At 46.3% G+C, this 24,174-nt stretch overlaps 2 protein-coding genes across 4 annotated transcripts in view; both read left to right on the forward strand.

Annotated features, from left to right (window-relative positions):
• Window positions 1-24,174, forward strand: part of LOC118092933 (ankyrin repeat and fibronectin type-III domain-containing protein 1) — a 366,474-nt gene that overhangs the window by 13,389 nt on the left and 328,911 nt on the right. The gene's annotated exons all lie outside the window — the stretch shown is intronic.
• On the forward strand, window positions 1,431-13,135 carry LOC148683693 (uncharacterized). The gene is made up of 2 exons (XM_088657264.1): window positions 1,431-3,163; window positions 12,919-13,135. The coding sequence occupies exons 1-2, from the start codon at window positions 1,908-1,910 to the stop codon at window positions 13,133-13,135; spliced, it is 1,473 nt and encodes a 490-aa protein (XP_088513390.1). The 5' UTR covers window positions 1,431-1,907.

Below are 24,174 nucleotides of genomic sequence, written 5' to 3' on the forward strand. Positions count from 1 at the left end.
TGGTTTGAGTTCAAGACTGAGGTTTGCAATTTGCTCCACAGCTGGCTCCTACCTGCCTTTCTAAAATGTCTATCAGAGCCCATTGTAACATAGGAATTTCATGGACCGTTAAGGGTGAATGACTTTTCTGTTGTAAAAGCAGCTGTCCTGCTTTAAAATCTGTTCAGAGCACAGGGTTTAGACTATCAAGGTGCTACTACAGATTTCTATTGAATAATCAGCGCCAATACTTTTCTGCACTGCAAACCCTGCCCTTGGAAAAAAAACCTAGTTAGTAATAGGATTTCCAGAGGGCTATCTTAAGTAGTAAGTGGAGGTGGCAGTTGTGCTTTCCCTTTCCTATGTCTGGTGTTTTTTTTTTTTGCTGGCAAAGACCTGTTGCCCCTTCCAGCCACTGTTGTTTCCTTCACCCCTCCAACATTAAATGTTTCTGGGGTGGAGAGAATGGAGGAGTTGCCTAGTAACAGTTCATGTACTGTAGTACAGCTTCTGGATCAACTGATTTTCAGGATGTTGTTAGTGTGAGAGAGATTGTACCGTAGCAGAATGGAAAGAGAGAGATGCAACTTAGAGAAGAGAAGGCAAGATTAGGAGGTAATGGTCAGCTCTTAAGTTCTTGCCTCTCCTCTTCCTCCTCCTGGGTCAGCTAGGGGCCAGACATGATGTAGAGACTGTCAGTGGCTAATTTCTGTTTTGAACTAAATGTTTTGAACTCATGTTAAAGGAACTGCTGTTATAGATCACAGGTAGCATCTTTTAATGCTATAATACAGGCAGCAAAGTTACCATTTTGAATAGTGAGATCAATACAGGAAGAGATGTTCCCTTTTTAAAACAAAAACAGTAATTGAAAGGGCATGTTACCCTTGCAGACACTTACTGGATGAGGACTGCTTTCCATGATGCAATTTGCACTTGAAATAACATTTCTACATGTCACCCCTCTGGGTAGGATTTATGCCCAGGACTAATTCAAATCAGACATGAGTGCCTAAAATCTGGAGGCATCCCATAGAAATACATTCTTACTGCCTTGCAATAACTCATGGGAATGATTTGCTGATGGACTCCTATGAGTAAAAATAATACTATGGTGAATCTGCCTGTTCTTTATATATGGAGAACCAGCTTTTATTTAACTCTGCTAATTCACCAATGCTTGTGGAGCGTTTCCTACTTTTCTCCCACTCCCACCATGCACATACATTCAAAACCTTCTAACCACTGCCTCCATAAATTGGTATTATTCTGTTTACAAAAGCCGTAATCTATACTTCAGTTGGCTACATTCAGGGCTGGCTCTAGGTAGAGTCCCGGTGGTGCAGGGTGCCAGGGCGCCGGGCCGGTAGGCAGGGCGCTGCGCGGCGAAGCCATGCTGCGCCCTGCAAGGGCGGGGGCGCCAGAGCGATCTCCTCCCCTCAGCACCAGGGCGCGTGTGAGGGACAGGGGATATCGCGAAGTCCCTCCCCTCCTGAGTTCCAGCCCATCCCCGAGTGCAGGGGAAAGCAGGGAGAGCTCTGTCTCAAGTGGGGAAGCAGGAAGTGGGGTCCGAGGCTCAGGCAGGGTAGCGGAGCCATCGTCCCAGGTGGGACAGGAAGAGGGAAGAAAGGGGGGCAGACCTATTCCCCCAACTCCGGAACTGCGCCGAAAACGTAGGGGGAAGAGGCTGGGTCTCCCCAAGTTATTATGTTGGAGAAAAACGCGCCAAACGCCACTCGGAGGTTCTGATTCTAGCGGATAAGATGTGTCTCTGTAAATAGCACTGCCTTCAGCACTGTAAATACGCAGCACCAATAAAAAGATAAAATGCAGAGCGGTGTAGAGTCGTTACTCTGAAGTAGCCCACTCCGTCCACTGTGACAGCAACCTCCGAGTCTTTTTTGGGGGGCTACTTTGGAGTTGCCGGGATGAGCGCGCCAGAAGCGGAGAAATGGCGGCAGATCGCGGAGAAAGCCCAGCAGGACCTGCAGCAACTGGCCATGCAGGTACAGGGGGAATTAAAGGCGGCTAAGCAAGAAACGGAGCAGGTCAAGGAGGACTGCAAAAACCTTGCTGAACAGGTGAGAACGCTACAGGAAAAAGAGCAGCAGTTAAGGGTGGTAGCGGCAGACCTCCAGAACAAGTTGGATGCAGAGAAAAACAAGGGAGGAGGGCCCCCCCAACTCCAAGTGCTGCCAGGAAGGAGAGCAGGGACCCTAGTAAGCAAGTTCAACGGAGATCCAAGGGAGTATCATGGCTTTGAGACTGAGATCTTGTATGCCCTTGAGCTGCACAATGATGAGTTCCCTGATGATGCACACAGAGTAGCGTTTGTAGTGGAACACCTCACCGGGGCAGCAAGGGAATGGCTCAGACTGTTAATAGCGACAAAAAATCCTTGCATGAAGAATGTCAAACTATTTTTAGAAGGCTTAAGAGTAATGTATGCGTCTGATAGCCATATGGACCAGACCAAAGAGGAACTGCATAATTTACGCCAGGGAAAAATGACAGTTCGCGAATATTGGTCAAAATTCACCATGCTGGTGCACAGACTGGGGTGGGAACTGCACTCGCCTCCGATGCAAGCGGCGTTCTATTTGGGGTTGCATGAGGATGTCAAGGATGAGCTCTCGAGAGGTCCAAAGCCCAATAGCATGGATGAGCTCAGCAAAGCGGCTCTGGCGGTGGGGGTGAGACAGGAATCCCGGTGGAACGACAAGCAAGCAACGCGCGCAAAGCGGGCTTGGTTCCCACGGTCTCTGGAGAAGCCACTCCCCCTACAGCCCTCCCAAGCCACGCCTGGGGCCAGCCAAGACCAGGAACCCATGCAAATTGATAGCGCGCGCGCGGGGGGGCTTTTCAAACCCCGGCGGCACCAAGACGCTAGGAGGGGAGGGGCGGAAACTGCTTCCTCTGCAACTCCCCCCAGCATCTCGTCAGAGACTGCCCACATCGCCGGGAGTGGCAAGGAAAGGCGGGAACGGTTGTGCCCTCCCCCACTGACACAGCACCACAGCAGGGAAACGAGACAGCCTGGCTGCAGGAGACAAGGGGCAGCAGCCAGGCACAAACGGCAGCCAACAGCCCCAACCCACCCACCCGTGCAGCGAGGAGAAGCACCAGCCCACCCACCCCCCAGAGCAGGGGTGGTTCTAGAAGTGACTCTAATGCTCCCAAATGGGTACCCCCTGACGGTCTTAGCGTTAATTGACTCGGGGGCGTCCGCAAATTTCTTTTCGAGAAACTTTGCAGAAGAGCACCAGATCCAACTTCTGCAGCTGGATTTTCCCCTGCACGTCGCCACCATTGACGGCAGGGAGTTACTGGGAGGGGCCATCACCCATCAGACCCCCCCCCATGAGAATGACGGTGGGACGACACTCAGAGACACTGGCATTCAACGTCACCACCATCTCAGACCCCCCCATAGTCTTGGGCATGAGCTGGCTGGCGCGCCATGACCCCTCCATCAGTTGGCACCAGAGATGCATCACGTTTGGATCAGACTTTTGTCTGGAACATTGCATGCAGCACCAACCAGGGGAGGGGCCTCCAATAGCCACGGTGGCCACCATGCACGTCAAGGGGGGTGAGGCAATACCCAAGCCGTACTGGGACCTGCAGGAAGTCTTCAGCGAAGCGGAATCCAACCACCTGCCTCCCCACAGGTCCTTTGACTGTCAGATCAACCTGGTGCCAGGGGCCACGCTACCCCCTGCCAAACTGTACTCCATGTCAGACCAGGAACTGGAGGATCTGCGTGCGTTCATCGACAAGAACCTCAAGCGGGGGTTCATCAGAGAAAGCAAGGCAGCGGGGGGCAGCCCGGTCTTCTGGGTGGACAAGAAAGACACACAACAGCGCCGTCTGGTGGTGGATTTCAGACGGCTCAACAGCGTGACGGAACCGGTGGCTTTCCCTATGCCCAGAGTGGATGATCTGCTGACAGCGGCACGCAGGGGCAAGGTCTTCACCAAGCTCGACCTGCAGGGGGCCTACAACTTGATCAGGATCCGGGAAGGCGATGAGTGGAAGACCACGATGTTCACGCCACTGGGCTCTTTTGAATATCTGGTGATGCCCTTCGGTTTGCAAGGGGGCTCTGCTTGCTTCCAGGCCTTCATGCACCACGTCCTGGGGTCCCTCCTCTTCAAGAACTGCTTGGTCTTCCTGGATGACATCCTTATTTACTCCAATGACCCAGTGCAGCATGTGAAGGATGTCAGGGAGGTGTTGCAGCGCCTGAAGGAGAACCATCTGTATGTGAAGCTGGAGAAGTGCAAGTTTCACACCAAAGAGGTGGACTTCCTGGGCTACAAGCTGTCAGACAAGGGGCTAGCGATGGACAAGGACAAGGTGCAGGCCATCCTGGACTGGCACAGCCCCAGGACGCGCAAAGATGCCCAACGCCTACTAGGCTTCGCCAACTTCTACAGGAAGTTCATCAAGAACTTCTCGCGGGTTACGGCTCCCATCACTGACTGCCTGAGAGGCAAGCAGAAGTTCAGGTGGACACCGGAGGCGCAAGCAGCGTTCGAAGGCCTCAAGAGGGTGTTCGCCTCTGACCAGAACCTGTTCCACGTGGTACAGGATGCGCCCCTATGCGTGGAAACCGACGCTTCAGACAGAGCTGTGGGAGCGATCCTGTTGCAACTGGATGCCAACAGAGAGTGGAGACCCTGTGCCTTTTTCTCCAGGAAGCTGACCCAACCAGAGCGCAACTACACGGTGTTTGATAAGGAGCTTCTCGCGATCCATTCTGCGTTTAAACACTGGAGACACTTCCTGGTGGGTGCCAAGCACCCCATTCAGGTGTGCACGGACCACAAGAACCTGGAGTTCTGGAGAACAGCCAGGGTGCTCAACCAGCGACAGATACGGTGGGCAGAGTTCTTCTCGCACTTCAACTTCTCCATCCACTACATACCGGGGGAGCAGAATGTCAGGGCGGATGCCCTCTCCCGCAAACCAGAGTACATGGAGGAGGAGTTGCCACCAGCACCCCGACACGTGTTTCCCCCGTCGGCATGGTCCTGCGGAGCAGCAGTGGTGAGCGAGGCAGAACTCACAGCACTGACGGCAGCAGATGAGTTTGCCACCCGCATCTTCAGAGACCTACGAGGGGGGAGGGAGCAAGCAAAAGACTTTGCAGAACGCGGGGGGCTGCTTTTTTACAAGGGAGCCCTGTACCTGCCCACCAACCAGCTCAGAGGTAAGGTCCTCAAGCAGATGCACGACAACCCAACGGCGGGTCATTTTGGAAGGGACAAAACCACTCACCTAGTCATGAGACACTTCTGGTGGCCAGGGGTGCGGGAAGATGTTCGGGACTATGTAAGGGGCTGTGACACCTGCCAGCGAGCAAAGGTGGTCAGAGCAGCACCAGCAGGGTTGCTGGAGCCATTAGCCACACCGCACAGGCCGTGGGAAGTAGTGTCCATGGACTTCATCACAGACCTGCCGTCGTCCAGGGGCAAGACCGCAGTGTTGGTGGTGGTGGACCTCATGTCCAAAATGTGCCATTTTATACCGTGTGCCAGGGCAGTCTCTGCAGAAGAGACAGCCAAACTGTTTGTTGACCACGTATTCAGACTGCATGGATTACCTTTAAGAGTTATTTTGGATCGAGGCCGCCAATTTGTTTCCAGGTTCTGGAGGCGGCTCATGAACCTCCTGCAGGTGGAGGTCAACTTGTCGACGGCTCGGCACCCGCAGACCAATGGACAGGCGGAGAGGGTCAACGCCATTCTGCAGCAGTACCTGAGATGCTACGTCAGCCAGAGGCAAACGGACTGGGTGGATCGCCTGCCTACAACAATGCGGTGCACGTCTCCACAGGGGTGTCGCCCTTTAAGGCCAACTACGGGCGCGACCTCAGATCCTTCCCGGAGAGGGAGGGGGAGGAGGAGGAGGAGGGCCCACAGGCAGAGGATTGGGCAGAGGAACTGGAGACGGTGCACCAGCAGCTCAGAGAACACTTGGAGAGGGCCAAGGAAGCGTACAAGAAGGGGGCAGATCGCCACAGGCGACAAGGGGAGGTCATCAGGGTGGGGGACAAGGTTTGGTTGTCCTCGGAGGGCCTTCCCACAAGAGGGCGGTGCAAGAAGTTGGCACCCAGAAGGTTGGGCCCCTTCACGGTCACGCAACAGGTCAACCCGGTTGCCTTCAGGCTGGCACTGCCAGAGAACATGAGGGTGCATCCAGTTTTTCATAGATCGCTGCTGTCGCCGTACAGGGAAAGCAGCAGGCTCCGAGGCAGCGAACAGACCCCCGAGGGAGGGGTGGAGAGGGGAGGCAGGGAGCAACTCAATGAAGCCACGGCCATCCTTGATTCACGGAGAGGGGTGGGGGGCCTGGAGTACCTCATGGCATGGGAGGATGCACTGCCTTCCCAAAATGAATGGGTCCCAGCCAATCAGATACAGGAGGAATTCTTGGTGGAAGAATTCCACGCACTCTTCCCACACAGACCCAAGCCCTGGCACATGGAAAGAAAGGGGGAGGGGGAGGAGGTCGCAGAGAGCAGTTCACCGTGGGGATGGGAAGCGGCGTTTGAGGACCCGGAGGAAGAGGTATGGGTGTCTCCGAGGTCCACCCTGTCAGAGGAAGAGGCAGACTGGCAGCGTATTTTTACCCCCACCAGCTCGGACGCCACGGACTTCTTGGGCTTTCAGTCTTCTCAGGTGGAAGGAGGGAGCTCGAGGGATTGGGGAGAGGTGTTCACACCAACAGGCTCGGACAGCACAGAGTTTTTAGGCTTTCAGTCGTCACCGACGCCCTTGGAGCCCCTCGGGAGAGGAGAAGGGGGGCCTGGGAGGGGGGTGGATGTGAGGGACAGGGGATATCGCGAAGTCCCTCCCCTCCTGAGTTCCAGCTCATCCCCGAGCGCAGGGGAAAGCAGGGAGAGCTCCGTCTCAAGTGGGGAAGCAGGAAGTGGAGTCCGAGGCTCAGGCAGGGTAGCGGAGCCATCGTCCCAGGTGGGACAGGAAGAGGGAAGAAAGGGGGGCAGACCTATTCCCCCAACTCCGGAACTGCGCCGAAAACGTAGGGGGAAGAGGCTGGGTCTCCCCAAGTTATTATGTTGGAGAAAAACGCGCCAAACGCCACTCGGAGGTTCTGATTCTAGCGGATAAGATGTGTCTCTGTAAATAGCACTGCCTTCAGCACTGTAAATACGCAGCACCAATAAAAAGATAAAATGCAGAGCGGTGTAGAGTCGTTACTCTGAAGTAGCCCACTCCGGCCACTGTGACAGCGCGCGACCTGTCCTGGTTACATTTAAGACTTATGTTTTCTGTAATAAGGCCACTTCAGGGGTGGACTGGGATGTTTTGCTGCTCTAGGCAAAATGCCCTTTCACTGCTGCCCTCCTGGCACCCTGCCCCCTGCAGATCCAGGCCCCCTGCAGATCCTGGCCCCCCTCTTTGCCCCTGCTGTCATGGCTGCACTACTACCAGCTCTGTAGTGTTATCAGTGAGGGCAGGAGTGCTGTGGTGGCAGCAGTTGTGGTATGGGTGGGTTGGGGACCGGATCTGCTGCCTTAGGCAAATTGCTTGACTTCGCCTCATGGAAAGTGCCGGCCTTTGTATCTTTAAATGACAGTTAACAGAGGTTTACATAAGTCTGGTTCACAAAGTGAGTTCCTAACACTATTTAACTTATATGCCATTTACCCTTAGTCCATCTTTCACAGTCATTCTTACCACCAGGTGGACTTCAGCTAGTTTCTTTTGAGCCAGATTGCAGGCATTTCTCACTGTGCTCAGCTTCAGAAGCTCCTTGCTGAATTCTGCTCGCTGCTCAACACCCTTATATAGACTCAGCAGTCTGAGAGTCCTCAACACCACCAAGACCAGCTATGTCAGCGCAAGCAGGGAGAGCTTTGGGCTGTGAGGCAGTAGAATCCCTAATCTGTCCCAACTACCCAGTGCCAGGAACACACACTCTAACCCACCCACCCCCGCCCCCAACTGGACAAAGAGCATGGAGAGAGAAAGGGAATTTATATAGACTACAGCAACTCCCCCTCCCTGACCCTTAAGTCTGCCCTTATGCTGCACTGAGTACTCAAGTGGGCACAGCTTGATGAGATCCACTCCGTCCTGTACAACCATCCAGGTGTCAATGATACAGACCAGATCGGCCTCCTCATCTATATTCAGATCATGGATGAGAGAGGTCTTACTCAAAGCTGATCTGGCATTCGGCAACAGTAGACGTGGGGGCTGGCTGATAGGACAACTGCAATTCCCCAGGTTGGAGGAGGAGTTGGCACATGATGCAGTCACTAACCGCCTGTGCTGTGTGCCCCTTACTCGGCTTGTCCCACCCACCTATCATAGCATACCTCCCTTTGCCCTAAACCACTGCGATTGCCCCCTACTCCTCGCTTCTCAGGCACACCCTATGCCCCTTTGTTTAAAAAGAAAAAGACCTCCAAATTTTAAAACCCACATGTTAAAGCCATTTAAGAACAATTTAAAACATTTTAAACAGTTGGGGTATTCAAAACAGTAGCAGAGCCCCCAACTGAAAGCCCTAGGCAATACCCCAACCTCATTGTCACAGGATGGCTGATATGATTATTATTTGGGGGTATTGGAGAATGCTTTTATGTATTTGCTCTGGGTGCTCATGATTGACAGCTGAAGGCTGTGGTCCAGTGAAGGAAGGCCCACAAAGGCAGGGAAAAGGCATCAGCACCAGGGTTTCCAAGTGTGCTTTTAGGCAGTAATGTGAATGCAGACCCACATAATAAATGTCTTTCCTTCACTATCCCTCAGCTTACATGTGCTTTTACAGTTTGATGTTGTTTCTGTACCCCTTCAAATTAATGGCTCATGGTTTGCCATGTCAACTGCTGTATAGGTGAAGGAGATGAATGTAGTTGGAGTGCAGTTACGAGCCTATGGCCATCTGGTTTAAGTTCCTGGAGCATAATCTGCCTGAAACAAACTGTACACATTGTTAAAACGTTCTGACAGAAGTCTAACCTTTGGCACCTGCACTATGTATTCTAAGTATGGGTGTTAAAGTTTCTAGCTAGCACCCTTGGCTTTTTTAGTGCTGTGGAGGATTGCTTTTCTCTTTATCAGTGAAACAACACTTTTCTTCTTGCTATTGAAAATAAATAAATAAACACACACACACACACGGAGAATAGTTTAACATTTATGTGGGAGACTTTGTTGTCCAATTCTAGTGTATAGTACATTCTTTTGTATGGTGAGGTACAGGATGCTGGCTGAAGTTTGAATCTTAAATATTGGATCTCCTCTTTACTGTTAATTCAGAATGCCAAGCTAAATAGTACAGTGTATGTATGAATTTTCCTACATCTGCTGGTTATGTGAAATAAAATTTTGGAAAATGGCTATAAAGATAATAAATATGTAAAATCCATACCTAAACCAAATCGGTCAGCTGGATTTTGTTGGATATTAAACCTCAGAGCATTAATGTGCAAATGGACTGCAGCTAGAATTATATTTGCAAGATTTTGGAATCTGAATAGTAGAGCTCCTATATACCAGGTAAATAGGAGATGCTATAACTAAAGTTACAGTTCCTTAAAACAAGTAAAATAAACAATTTGGTGAAACATGAGAGAATCATGGTAGAATATTTATCTGCTGTGATATTAATGCAGCTTGTTTAAACATTTTAAACCTAACATTAAGAGACGCTGCAGTGTAATTAATTTATTTTCTGTGTATGAACTGGACCAACTTGATATGAGTGACCTAATGATCTCATGTGTTAATGGTAAACTCGTTCTCTTAAGTGTAGAGCCTTATGGAACTAAAATAGCATGGGCTGGGCAGTACTGGCAGGTTTGAGGAAGCCCCGAGGTTGCAGAATACAAAAAAATTATTAGGAAACCTTCCTAAAATGTGGGTATGGGGGGTGGGGTGAGATAATTTGAAATTACAGCCATACCTTGGTTGCTGAATGCCTTGGAACTTGTACGTTTTGGCTCCCGAACGATCAAAAACCGGAAGTGAGTGTTCTGGTTTCTGAATGATTTTCAGAAGCCGAACATCCGGTGCGGCTTCTGCAACTTCCGCTTGGCTGCAACCACAGCAAACACATACAGAGAGTTGTATACAAAATTATTCGCAAGTTATCTTAATTTACAGTATATATAATAGCCCAGGTATACAGATAAAGGTAAAGGCAAATGACCCCTGGACAGTTAAGTCCAGTCAAAGATGACTGGGGTGTGGCGCTCATCTTGCTTCAGGCCAAGGAAGCCGGTGTTTGTCCACAGACAGTTTTCTGGATATATTTTTTTACAGATAAGAGGGTAAAGAAACACATGCTAAAAAGGGACACCCAATCTTAAGGTCTAGGTAGGTGGTCAGACCAAAAAGGCAAATGGCAATTCAGAGGTCTTGAATCTAATTGTTGACTCCACAGAAACATGGAAATATTTTGCTAAATTTGAGTTTGGACTAGTATCATAGCAATATACAGATTCATATTCTGTCCTAAGAAACTCAAATATGGCCATAAGAAAGCACTGAATGTTGGGATCAGTGAGTATGGCCTTAGCAACTTGCTCTATCTAGACTGCATTTGGGTAACCCTTAACAGTTATCAAGCTAGGTTTGCTCAGTGTGGTCGTAGTCCAGCAGTCTTGCAGCTGGCCCTAAATATGTCATTTGCTTTAGCAAGTTCCATGTGAGACAGCAAAGCATGTGACTGGGATAGTTGCCTTTGAGGTTATAGAGAAGAAAAAACTCAATAGCTATGACCATGTGAGCTGGTTTGAAACCTATGGAGCCAGGGAGCTTTGTCCATTACTTAAGATGATCTACTAATTGTCATCATGATTAGGGACTATTGAAGCATGGAAGTGCTAGTGATACCATGCAGAAGCCTCCTCAGCCTCAACCTTGGTCCTTTTCATGAGAGGCTCTGAAATAAGATGTTCCTTAAATTCCTATTGGGGTTGTTTTATTTGCTGGTTTTCTGCACTTTTTTGCCTTTAGGGTGACTAGTTGGCTGCCAAGAATTTTACACCCTTTTCAAAAGGAAAGCTGGGCTTGAGCATTAGAACTGGCAACCCAATTATTCATGGCAAGGAAGCTCATTCTTACATACAAGCTTTGTTTAATGAAAGGTGCCCCCTCTTCCTTTTTCATGGATTTGCTTCACATCAAATGTTTCTCTTCCCTCCCCCATTTCTCTCAATTCCCTTTATCTGACTGACAGCAGAATTCTAAACATTAGCCTAATACGCTTTCCTGTTTTTATTTTTACATCCTCTGTTTCCAGTGATATGTCACCTCATCGTTCCCAGAATATATTCCCTTTTGCAGATGCTTCCTGCTCAAGTGTTTGGGGGAAGAGGGGATGTGAGACTGGTGAAATCTGCATAAAGAACTACTGTTCATAGCTATATGATACAATGTTAAGAGCAATGCTGTATAATATGCCTTCCTTATTCCAGTGAAATTAAAATTCTAATTAAGTGCAAGTTAACCTCTGCACCCATTGCTTAATGAATGGAATATGCGATTAACTTACCTTGCGGTGATAGAGGTTTTGTAAAATCACTTTGAAGTAAAATGTCACTGTGTATGTATCTTGAATTTTTAATCTGTTAAACTGTTCAGTTCTCAGTGAATTATTTGGAAGCAACAGTTCTCAGGAATGCTGCCTTGTTTGCAAACAAAGGGTTGTATCCAATGTTAGCCTTACTCACACTAACTTGGGCTCATTAATTTTAGTGGGTCTACTCTACTCCCAGTAGAACTTATTTCTGTGAAATAGTACTTAAGTTAACTCTTGAGAGAAACAATCTGACACCATTCTGTGCTCAAACTATGGCTCTTGGACAAGCTTGTAATGAGCTGGTGATGTAACTGCATTTGTAGTTACTGAAGGCTGTTTTCACTACACAACAAGTTTTATACCTGCACCATAGAGTTCAAGGCAATAGTAAATTCTACAGTCCTGTGTGGAGGTACTGAAGCTGCCTGAAAGATCAGCACGTGCTTTGTCAAAGGGTAAAGCAAAATACAGTTCTGATGAATGCAAGTGCTTTTGTGTGGAAATGTAAATCTTTGAATTTAGTAACAATGCAGTTCTGTGTTTTACTAACAATAGAACCGGTTGTTTTTTGCTGGGATGTCAGCCATCATTTCTCTCACAGGAGCTGTAAAGCAGAATCCTCTTCTTTCAGTCCCCACTTTGTATTGACCACCCATGTACAACACTTAATAGTTAATGTCTTCATATTTCAGAATAATGAGGAGGAAGGGAATACTTTTTGAAGAAATGGAAGAAAGTGTGAGGATGACTGGGGTTCGATATCTGCCAGAAGAAGACACTGCCTAATCATCAGGGTCAATGAAAACAGATGTTTGCTATCCTTTTCCAAATATAAACAAAAAAGAACATAAACAAAAAAGCATTTCCCTCCCCAGATCTGTGAGGTAGCCTGCTTCTCATTACAATGGCTGACAAGTAAAGGTAAAGGGACCCCTGACCATTAGGTCCAGTCATGACTGATTCTGGGGTTGTGGCGCTCATCTCGCTTTATTGGCTGAGGGAGCTGGCGTACAGCTTCCAGGTCATGTGGTCAGCATGACTAAGCCGCTTCTGGTGAACCAGAGCAGCACACGGAAATGCTGTTTACCTTCCTGCCGGAGCGGTACCTATTTATCTATTTGCACTTTGACGTGCTTTCGAACTGCTAGGTTGGCAGGAGCAGGGACCAAGCAACAGGAGCTCACCCCATCGTGGGGATTCGAACCGCCAACCTTCTGATCGGCAAGCCCTAGGCTCTGTGGTTTAGCACACAGTGCCACCCGCATCCCACAGGGCTGACAAGTAGACCCTGATAAAAGAATGGAGATAATCAAGACAAGCATTTTAATGCTTTGACACAGGTTATGTTTTCATTAACATCCCATTATTTTTTATAAGCACAGCAGAATGGTCGGAAAGTACTTTCCCAGATATGCAGTGTGGGAAAACAGAAGTGGATTCTTCAAAAGTACTCCATCCTGCTTTGATTGGCATGGAACTGCCCCAACATGTCACTGGCTCAACGCATGTTGCAGGCTACACTCTGGACATTGTATTTTCAACTGGACAGGAAGAGAGTGATCTGAAAGTAGGGGATATTCCTGTTCAGATTTAGGCTTTCAGCACCTTTCCCCCCTTTGCAGAGCCAAGGGACATTTAAGGCTAATTGATCTAATGGGTTTCCAGATGAGACTGAGAGATTTCCCAGCTATTACGACAGGCACTCCAGTCAAAGCCCTTGCTGACCTCTGCAACATCTGAATGTTGCATTGAAAAGAGCACCCTCTCCCACTTCATGGAGCCCACTTACCTCCATGGTATTCCCCCAGAGCTTAGTGTGAGGAAAAAAGCTGGGAGACGTCTCAAACACCAGTGTAGGAAAACTCAGGCTGAATGAAATGGAACATTGGTGAGAACTCATCATTGAGCCTACCTAATGGCAGTGAACTCCATTGCATCCTTATTGTGCCATCCAGCAGAGCCTTTCTGGGTGGTCCAGGGCCTCTTGCAGTCTGGCCCAAAGGAGGTGGCAGAATTGACGGTAGCTCTCTGTAACTTGTTTGCAAAGCATTTTGAGAATAAATTTGCTTGCATTCACAAGGATCTTGACTCTGGTTTTACGGCAGACGAATCTGTAGATGAAGCAGATGAAGTGTTGTCAAAAGCACTGTCTGGTCCAGTTGTGCTGAATGAGTTTCACTTGGTAAGGCTTGAGGATGTGGCCAAGGTGCTTGGATCAGTCAGGGCAACCACTTGCACTCTGGACCCTAGACCCTCTTGTTGATAAAAACTAGCAGGCAGGGGACAGCTGCCTGGGCCAGGGATAGGCAGGGGCATAGCTAGCTGCTTCGGCACCCAGAGCAGCGGGGGCAGGGCGAGCCGCCCACGAGGGTGCCGTGGTGATACGTGCACAGGGACACCGCAAGAGTGGGTGGTCCCTGCCTGTTTGAAGGAGGCAGTGGTAAAACCACTCCTCAAGAAACCTTTCATGGATTTGGAAAATCTAAGTAATTGCCAGTCAGTGGCCAATTTCCCCTTCATGGGCCTTGAGCCAGTAGTTGCAGATGAGATCCAAGTGATTTTTATTTTGATCACTTCCCTGTGATCACTTCCCTGTGATCACTTCCCTGTGATGAAGGGCGGTATACAAATAGTAGTAATAATGATGGTGATGTTCTGTGTCTGTAGGAGAGACTGTATGTAGTGCCTTTGTAACTACTTCTGTAGTTTATTACTAGAAGACGGGGACTGTCTTTGTTATCCTTTTCCAATTTCACCCTTCTTTATCTTCCAGGTAGGTAGCCGTGTTGGTCTGACGTAGTCGAAACAAAATAATTTCCCCCACCTTCCAGCAGCACCTTAGAGACCAACTAAGTTTGTCATAGGTATGAGCTTTCGTGTGCATGCACACTTCTTCGTGTGCATGCATACTTATTTATCCTGTATACTTCTCACTAGGTACATCCTCCAATTTGTCTCACTCTCCCTACATCTTCATAACACACCTTCCATGCGCTTGTAAAGTGCTTTAAAACTCAACTTCCTTTTATACAGAGATCTCTGAATTACCAGTCTACATTTCTCCAAAGTGCTTAACACTCCTATGGTTGCTGGTTATTTTTGCTTCTTTGACAAGGAACAGTATTTTTTACATAGTTATTTGCCATTAAATGCAATTCTGTATGTATTTGGGGGCAGATCTTAAATCTGTTCAGAGATATGTTCTAGGGATGTGTCCTCTGATTTGGGAGCCTTAAGGAAACTGCTGTAGCCAAAAGTACAGTACATTGTTGCCAGTACATGAATGCCAACTATGAGGGTTGACATGACAATTGATTTTCATCATTTCCAGGACACATCCTCTGGTTGCAGGAGTTGCACTTAGACTGTAAACCTGTGACTAGGTTGTACGCTTTTAGACTGGGGATTTATGTGGTTGAATGCTTCACCATAACAAACTGCCCCCATCTTGAAAACTGACATGCCAAGTGGAAGTCTGCTATTCTCCCTGACATGCTTAGGTTTTCTATGTGCAAAAAAATTGTATGCGTGTAAGAACATCCATTTTGTGAGCTCCACCAGGAGTCAGAAGCGGTACAACCCAGTTCCAAGTGTATTTAAATATTTATAAGCTTCCTTTTAAGTCCACTGAAGTCAGTGAACAAAATATAAACATAAAAACACAATAATGTAGTATTTTAATAAAATATTATGTTAAATAGCTTTAATGTTGGCTACCTCTGCTTTAGGCCTTTAAAAGTCAAAACCAGTACTTTCAATTGGGCCCTAAAATGCATCAAAATATACGTTTTGTAAATAAAATTATTCTCCTTTAGAGCTGCACAATTCTTCAGTTTGTGTAGAAATTTTGTATTGAAAGTTACATTGTTTACATTAACTTGTATGCTGAAATAGAGGAATTTATATGCAGAGTTTGTGGTGTTTTATGTGAAACTCAAAATTATGTTGTATTAATACACTCCAGCTGAGGTTTTTAATAGGGAAGTGTTTGTCTTCGCTTGCTGCAATGCTAGCTTTCATAACGGAGAAGAATGTGAACGTGTGCCGCTCCTAGCTCTATTCTGTGCTGTCATGGACTTTTTGCTTGCAGTCTCTTTATTCAAGTGCTAAGCCTTTGTTTATGAGCTTTTGAAAGGATTATAGCTAGAAGTGGCATAATGTTCTTGGCCTATAGAAGAACATGCTTGGATACTTTGCATAATTATTCTAAAAGGGAGAGGGCATCTTGCCAGTGATGAGGTGGGAAGTGAATGTTGTCCTTTCTTTCCCTAGGAAGAGTAGGCAAGTAGAGAGTTTATTTCAGTTAATTCTTCAGAAGAAAAGCAGTTTAAGTTTCATTCCTGGAGTGGAGACATTTTTCACCTTTCAAAATCACTTTTGTATAGAAGAGTGGATTTGTTGGTATTTGTTAGATACTCCTTTATTAATGCTGAACTTGGTTAAACACTGGTGTTGCAAGTTTGAAGGTGGTTAGTGTCCTGGGGTTGAGAATCAAAAGATTTGTCTACAATTGCCACTCAGTTTTGTCTTCAGAAATGCTGTGGGAAGGAAAATGAAACTCTTTAAATCAGTATTGGTTGCATTGCCAGTATTTTGGGGAGGCAGCCAAGTGTTGTGGTGCAGGCTGCCAGACCTGGCATGAAAGCTCATGATTGATTGTGTATCTCCAACTGAATGCAAAGAAAGCATGAGTGCAAAATGCTCGGGAATTTTTGTTACTTGGAATAAGCTTTCAATCTTATCCAAAAGCAAGGTTTTGAGCTAAAAACACATTTGATAGCATTTCTGCTCAATTGGGCAACATATTTATTATGGCCAATCAACATGTCACAAAATAGTGAGCAAGCTTCTGAGATTTCCAGGAGACTATTAGGTTTGATGGTTAGTTCTAATTTTGGAGTTTTCCCCTATGACCAACACAGCTACCTTTATGTTAGCTAAATTGTTCTTTTAAATTTTTAACACTTCTGTCCTCAAATATATTGAGAGCAAGAAATTCTTCTGTTGAGGTATTTGAGAACAAATGTAGTACTTTGGCGTCTATGTTGTGATGTTTTTGGCACCTGGTGAAGACCCTGTTATTTCCCAGGTCCTTCAGTCTTAACTAGTCAGTGTTATCAGATCTTTTGTACAATTTCAACCTCAGAGTTTCAAAATTAGAACTAAGAGAAATGAAACAAAGTGGAGTTGGAAAGGATCCCAAGGGTCATCTAGTCCAACCCCCTGCAATGCAGAAAACTCAACACACAGTTCCTCATCCAGAATTAAACCATACTGCACCTTGCTTAGCTTTGTAAATGTCCTAGCAGTTTTAGTGCTGCACCACTAAGGTTCCTGTGTTCTCCTGTAGGTTTTTGAAATATCCATAGAATCATATGGCTGCAGTGGGTTATGACCTTCTTGCATTCAAACTATTATTGTAACTGAGAGCTGATTGCATTCTTTAGCTCGTCGAGGGAAGGAGGGAGATCCAGCTCTTCCAAAACAGGCAGAGTCAGAATGCTGTCAATTGCTGTACCAGAGACCATGTTTTCCTGCGAGTACAGTTCTTGATATTGTTCTGTCCATTGCTTCATCTGCTTGCTGCAGTCTGATGATCTCTCCAGACAAAGTTTTCAGCAGTCCAGTTTTCCTGATTGTTGGTCCAAAGACCAACATGCCTTTGTACATTTTGTGAGTGCTGCCACTATCAGCAGTGAGTTGAATACTCTGACATAGCTTTAGCCAGTAGTACGGTAATTGGCACATCGTCTAGCAATCCGCTAGGCATCACTCTTTGCTTTTCTCAGTGCAGCAGGCATCTTCTAGCAGGGAGCACACTTATTGTTTTTCAAGTTAATGGCTATCCCTCACTCCTGTGAGAGCTAGTTCCATATACAGTGGTACCTCAGTTTAAGAACATTCCTGTTTATGAACAATTTGGTTTACAGACTCCGTAAAACCGGAAGTAGTGTCCTGGTTTGCGAACTTTACCTTGTCTAAGAATGGAATCAGAATGGTGGAAGGGCACCGGCGGTGGGAGGCCTCATTAGGGAAAGCGTGCTTTGGTTTAAGAACGGTTTCAGTTTAAGAACGGACTTCCGGAACGGATTAAGTTTGTAAACCGAGGTACCACTGTAACTATGTGCTGATTGAAGAAGTACTTTCTTTTCTCTGTCCTGAATCTTCCAACATTCTGCTTTGTTTGATTTCTATTAGTTCTGGTGTTATGAGAAAGGGAGAAAAACTTTTCTTTATGTACTTTCCCCATTCTTAACATGCCACCTCTTGCTCGCCTTTTCTCTAAACCAGTGGTTTTCAGCCAGTGTGTCGTGGCACCCTGGAGTGCCTTGAATGATGGTCAGGGATGCCCCAGGCAACAACACTGACCTGTTTCCTTCCCTCCCTCCTCTGATGCCCCTCCCAATGGCATGCACAGCTGTTTGTTACAGCATGCAGCCCTGGGTACAAATTCCCCAGGTAAATGGTGCCTCTGGGGTTCACCCAGGGGTGCTTCCCAGGTTGCTGTGGGGCAGTGTGAAGAGGCAGCTCTCTTGGGGGGGGTGCAGCTCAGAGACCATAGGTGGCAGCAGCAGCTGCCCAGAGGACTCCTCAGGAGAGGGGAGAGGAGAGGAGGCTGAGGGAATACTCCATAAGGGAGGGTGTGAGTGCTGCCAACTCTGCAGGCAAGGGGTGACACAATTGCACTCCTGAGCCCCACAGAGGTGTCACAGAGATAATGTGGTTGGTCAAGGAAGCTGTGGACCCAAAAAGGTTGAAAAACACTGCTCTAAACTATCAAGTCCAAGCTACTGCAACTTTTCCTCATAGGGGAATTACTTCAACATCTTAATCGCCCCTTTCTGAACCATGCATTTCCCTCTTTTGTTGTACCCATTGGTACTGTGCCCTTAGGCAAAGTCACAACAAAGAATATAATGTTCTCTGCTGGGCAATATATCACATTGCTTTCTGCTTGTGGAGCTTTGCCTACTATGAGGGTTGTGCTAATCAGAAGTTTAACTGGTTTCAGGCAAAGGAAATTAACAATGTTTCATAGAATTGTAGTTACAGGTACGGTAGGTAGCCATGTTGGTCTGACGTACTGTACTTGAAACAAAATAAAAAAATCCTTCTAGTAGCACCTTAGAGACCAACTAAGTTTGTCATTGGTATGAGCTTTCATGTGCATGCACACTACTTCAGATACAACAGAATTAATGCAGGAATATGCTGCTGTCCCTTATGGAGATCGAACCTGCAACCTTGGCATTATCAGCACCACACTAACCAACTAAACTAACCAATATGTCTGGTAGAGACATGAGAAATACAAGAAGCTGCATTATACAAAGTTAAGCCTTTTTGGTACATTTAGTTCAGTACTGTCTACGCTGACTGGCAGCAGTTCTATTGGGACTATTGGTACACAGCGTGCACAAAGTGTGACTAGAGAGTGGACTTTACCTGTTGCAATCATAAAGAAATATTTGTAAAGTAAGAAAATAAAAAGTTGTTTATTACAAGTAGTACATAAGTTGGGTAGACAAGGGTTCCAGTTCTAACCTAACTGATCTAACTGATCTAAAGAAGACAAAAGCACCATGCTTCCTCCTTTGTTTGCAGAGGACAGATCCAAGACAAACTTTTATTTTGTCACCCAAGAGGGAAGTGTAAGGAGAGGAGAAGGAATTTCCAGCAGGGTCTTCAGAAATTTCAGACATGGAATCTCTCCCATTTCTATCTGGAGATTCCAAGGATTGGGCCAGGGATCTTCTGCATGAAAGATGAATGTTCTACCACTAATTGATGGCCCTTCCCCATAGTTTAGCAATGAACTCTCCATTGGTCAGTATAGAAATGAACTGTAGAGTCAAGCATGCTTATTTCCAGATTTAACAGCATTATCATTTGAGGGAAATTTTGTATTTGCTGCTTATTATTTTTTAAAATCCCAATTTTAACATCATTTTTATCCACCCTATCAGCAATAAAAAATTAAAAGGGACTTCATGAAAGGGGCTTCTCTAATGGTCATTATCATTTATTGCCTTTCAATAAACATCTGATTTTATGTTGCCCACAAATTGCTGGTTCACATTTTTCCTCAATAAAAATACAGAAAAATACCTGTTTCACATGTTGTACATACAAAATACAATTAATTGCATGGCTCAAAAATGAACTCAGGGAGGCGGGAAGGAGAAGAGAAGACATGCAAAGACACACATTTACCATCATGAACAGTCAGGAACTTCTGTATTCTGCCAACATGGAGGGAAAAAAGCCTTCCAGCATGTCAGCGAGTATTAGTTCAGTTGCCCACGGGCAAAGGATTATAAAGAAAAAAGCATCAAGAAACTCTTTGTCTACAAATGTACAGTATCAGCAAGCAAAGCCTGAGTTTCCTGAGGAGTGCAAGGGGGGAGCCTGCAGATCAAAGATGCAATTTCTACTCATAGCATGACGCTTGCTCTCTGCCCTTGTTTTCTATTTATTTGTGCTACTGTACAAGGAAATTTTTAATACAATACCTCTTGTAAATTTGCCTGCAACCTAGAAGTCTCTTCTTAGGATCAGAGATTTGATCAAAGGGATCTTACCCAAAGCAATCTTACATCAAGAAAATCACATCTGTTTGCATTTCTTGTTTCTAACAGCAGTAGTAAATATAAGAAGTACCAATTGACAATTTCTTCAATTTACACCAGAGAAATCTTTTACAGAATCTCTTAAAGAAAAAGGAATGCAGCTGGAATGCAGACAGAAAATAAGTACCAAAATAAATCAAATCAATGCACAGAAGGCATAAGGATATAACTAAGATCTAAACCAGCATGATAATGTTCACTGTGCCAAAGAAATAACACAACTAGGTCCCACTACCTATAACAAATTGAATACTGAAAAAGGCATTGGTGAGTTTAGCCATAGGACTGGATCGGGCCGTTGCAGCCGCCGCCATCGGCCTCCCACCGCCCCCCCCCCAGCTGCCGATCCGGCCATAGGGCCGGATCGGGCCCATCGCTGCCTCCCGCCAGCCTTTAAAGTGCCTTTTTTTTAAAGGCCCCGGAACGAATTAATCCATTCCCAATGCATTCCTATGGGAAACATCGTTTCGACTTACAAATGTTTCTACTTACGAATGTGCATTCGGAACAGATTAAATTCGTAAGTAGAGGTTCCACTGTATAGAGTTTGGGATATAATCTCCGTATAAGAAATACAACCCGGCGTATAAGACGACCCCCGACTTTTGAGAAGATTTTCCTGGGTTAAAAAGTAGTCTTATACTCAGGAATATACAGTATATGGTTAGAGCAGTGTTAGAAACAGATACGAAAGCTAGGAGCTAAATGGCAGCTTAAACCTAGGGTATGGGCACAACAACGGAATGTCTAGGCATGCCTTTTATAACAAGAATGCAAAGCTGAAAATGCATTAACTGCAGCTTAAATATGTTTATTTTTACATGATCTAGTCCTTCCCCTGCCCCCCCCCAAATATTCTTTCCTCATCCTTTCCTCTCTGCAGTTTTAATCTGAATCTTAGGTGCAGTACTGCGCCCAGAGCTCAGAAGCTAATGAAATTCCCTGCCGCAAAATGCGCCTAGAACAATGGGAGCTTCGAGCACTGGGTTAGAGCTATATTCCCTCTAAAGCAGGCATCCCCAAACCGCGGCCCTCCAGATGTTTTGGCCTACAACTCCCATGATCCCTAGCTAACAGGACCAGTGGTTGGGGAAGGTGGGGATTGTAGTTCAAAACATCTGGAGGGCCGAAATTTGGGGATGCCTGCTCTAAAGGAACAAGTATGTAGTGTGAGGGTGCTCCTGGAGAGGGTGCTTTCTGCCGCAAGTGGTCTCAGTGACTAGGAGTGTCTTTTACTGGTTTTAGTTGGTTATACAACTACTGAGATACCTCAACGAAGACAAGTTGGCCACTGCCAACTTATAAACTTATAAACACAAGAATGGATTACGGTAATTTACTCTGTGGGGCTTCCTGAACTTGAAAGCTGCACCTGGTGCAGAATGCAGCAGCTAGGTTGTTGACTACAGCATCCTATCAACATTATGTAACACCTCTGCTGAGGGATCTGGGCTGGCGTTTTGTTTTTATTATTTAAAGGTTTAAACATCTTGGGACCAGGTTACCTAAAGGAATGCTTCATCCCATACATCCCTGCCTGGCAACTACATGCCTCAGGTGGGACAGTGCTGAGAATACTGCATACCCTGAGGTACACTTAGTAAGTACTAGTTTTTAGTGTGTCAACTCCAGCTGTCTGGAGTTAGCTACCAACTGAAATATGACAAACACCTAGTAAATAGATATTGAAGTCATTTTTTTTCCAATTAGAATTTCTCTGACATGTGATCTCATCATTTTATGGTCTACTAATTGTAGAAATGGGTTAATTGCTTTCAGTTTGAGTCTGTGAGCTTATTTTATGTTACTATACACCAGGGCTCAGCAAACTTTTTCAGCAGGGGGCCAGTCCACTGTCCCTCAGATCTTGTTTGGGGCCGGACTATATTTTGAAAAAAAATATGAACGAATTCCTATGCCCCACAAAGAACCCAGAGATACATTTTAAATAAAAGCACACATTCTACTCATGTAAAAACATGCTGATTCCTGGACCGTCCGTGGGCCGGATTGAGAAGGTGATTGGGCTGCATCCGGCCCCCGGGCCTTAGTTTGGGGACCCCTGCTATACACTGCTTCTGGTTGTGAAGTGTTTTATAAATCTACAAACGGGCACCTTCCTCGATTCAGCCATGCCCAGAGTTCAAATCTGGGGGCAAATCTGAGAAGGAACAAGGGGAACAGGACTTCTAGTCGATTGCCACACTTTCAGGACCCCAGAGGAGCCAGTGAATCCACATATCACTGTCCCAGGACTGGAGATAGCCAACCAGGAACAGGGTTGAGACGCTTTTATCTCCCACAGGAGCAGAGGAGTTGTCAAGCCAGGCAGAAACTTCAGAACTGCCTCCTACATGCCTGTGAGGCTACTTGGGAGAATGAGGAAGTACAAGAAAACACCTGTCTGGATTAGGCCTTGGCTGAAAGGAAGGGGTTGAGCTCATCCCTCCTATATAAACTGTCAGTCTGAGCTGCTTTGTTGATGAAGCAACAGTTCAGTGCTCTACCTTTCCTCTCCTAGGGAATGGACAGCACCTGTTCTGGGAACACTAGGGTACAGATATCATCTCTTCTAGCCTTTTTGAAGAGCTAATATTTGCCTCTTAATCACTTTCATAATTAAAACTCTTGCACTAGTAATTGCATTGTGAGGATCTGGCTAGGGAATCTAATGAATCAAAGGTGTCTGACAGTTTAAATTCTCCTGGATAATTAGTCCCAACACTTGATTTATTCAAGGTCTCTCATTTTTTAAAAAATCTACAAACCCCATTGCCTCCAGAGGATGTTTGGAAAAATATTGTAATTCTGTAAAATAGCAAGATGTGCTACAGGTATATGGACACTGAAACATTTACTAAAACTATAGTGTTGTTGTTGTTGTTTAGTCGTTTAGTCGTGTCCGACTCTTCGTGACCCCATGGACCATAGCACGCCAGGCACTCCTGTCTTGCACTGCCTCCCGCAGTTTGGTCAAACTCATGTTCGTAGCTTCGAGAACACTGTCCACCCATCTTGTCCTCTGTCGTCCCCTTCTCCTAGTGCCCTCAATCTTTCCCAACATCAGGGTCTTTTCCAAGGATTCTTCTCTTCTCATGAGGTGGCCAAAGTATTGGAGCCTCAGCTTCACGATCTGTCCTTCCAGGGAGCACTCAGGGCTGATTTCCTTAAGAATGGATAGGTTTGATCTTCTTGCAGTCCATGGGACTCTCAAGAGTCTCCTCCAGCACCATAATTCAAAAGCATCAATTCTTCGGCGATCAGCCTTCTTTATGGTCCAGCTCTCACTTCCATACATCACTACTGGGAAAACCATAGCTTTAACTATACGGACCTTTGTCAGCAAGGTGATGTCTCTGCTTTTTAAGATGCTGTCTAGGTTTGTCATTGCTTTTCTCCCAAGAAGCAGGCGTCTTTTAATTTCGTGACTGCTGTCACCATCTGCAGTGATCAAGGAGCCCAAGAAAGTAAAATCTCTCACTGCCTCCATTTCTTCCCCTTCTATTTGCCAGGAGGTGATGGGACCAGTGGCCATGATCTTGGTTTTTTTGATGTTGAGCTTCAGACCATATTTTGCGCTCTCCTCTTTCACCCTCATTAAAAGGTTCTTTAATTCCTCCTCGCTTTCTGCCATCAAGGTTGTGTCATCTGCATATCTATATCATCTATATCATCTGCATAACTATAGTAGTATAGTTTTAAAAAAACTACAAAGTGTTCTTTTCAGCAGAAGTTAGTAGACGTGGATGGCGCTGTGTTCTAAACCACTGAGCCTCTAGGGCTTGCCAATCAGAAGATCGGCGGTTTGAACCCCCATGATGGGGTGAGCTGCCGTTGCTCTGTCCCAGCTCCTGCCAACCTAGCAGTTTGAATGCATCCCAGTGCAAGTAGATAAATAGGTACTGTTGTGGCGGGAAGGTAAATGGCGTTTCCGTGTGTTCTGGCTTCCATCACAGTGTTCTGTTGTGCCAGAAGCAGTTTAGTTATGCTGGCCACATGACCT

This window comes from Zootoca vivipara, chromosome 13 (genome assembly GCF_965207765.1).
Source record: "Zootoca vivipara chromosome 13, rZooViv2.hap1.1, whole genome shotgun sequence".
Classification (NCBI taxonomy): Eukaryota; Metazoa; Chordata; class Lepidosauria; order Squamata; family Lacertidae; genus Zootoca; species Zootoca vivipara.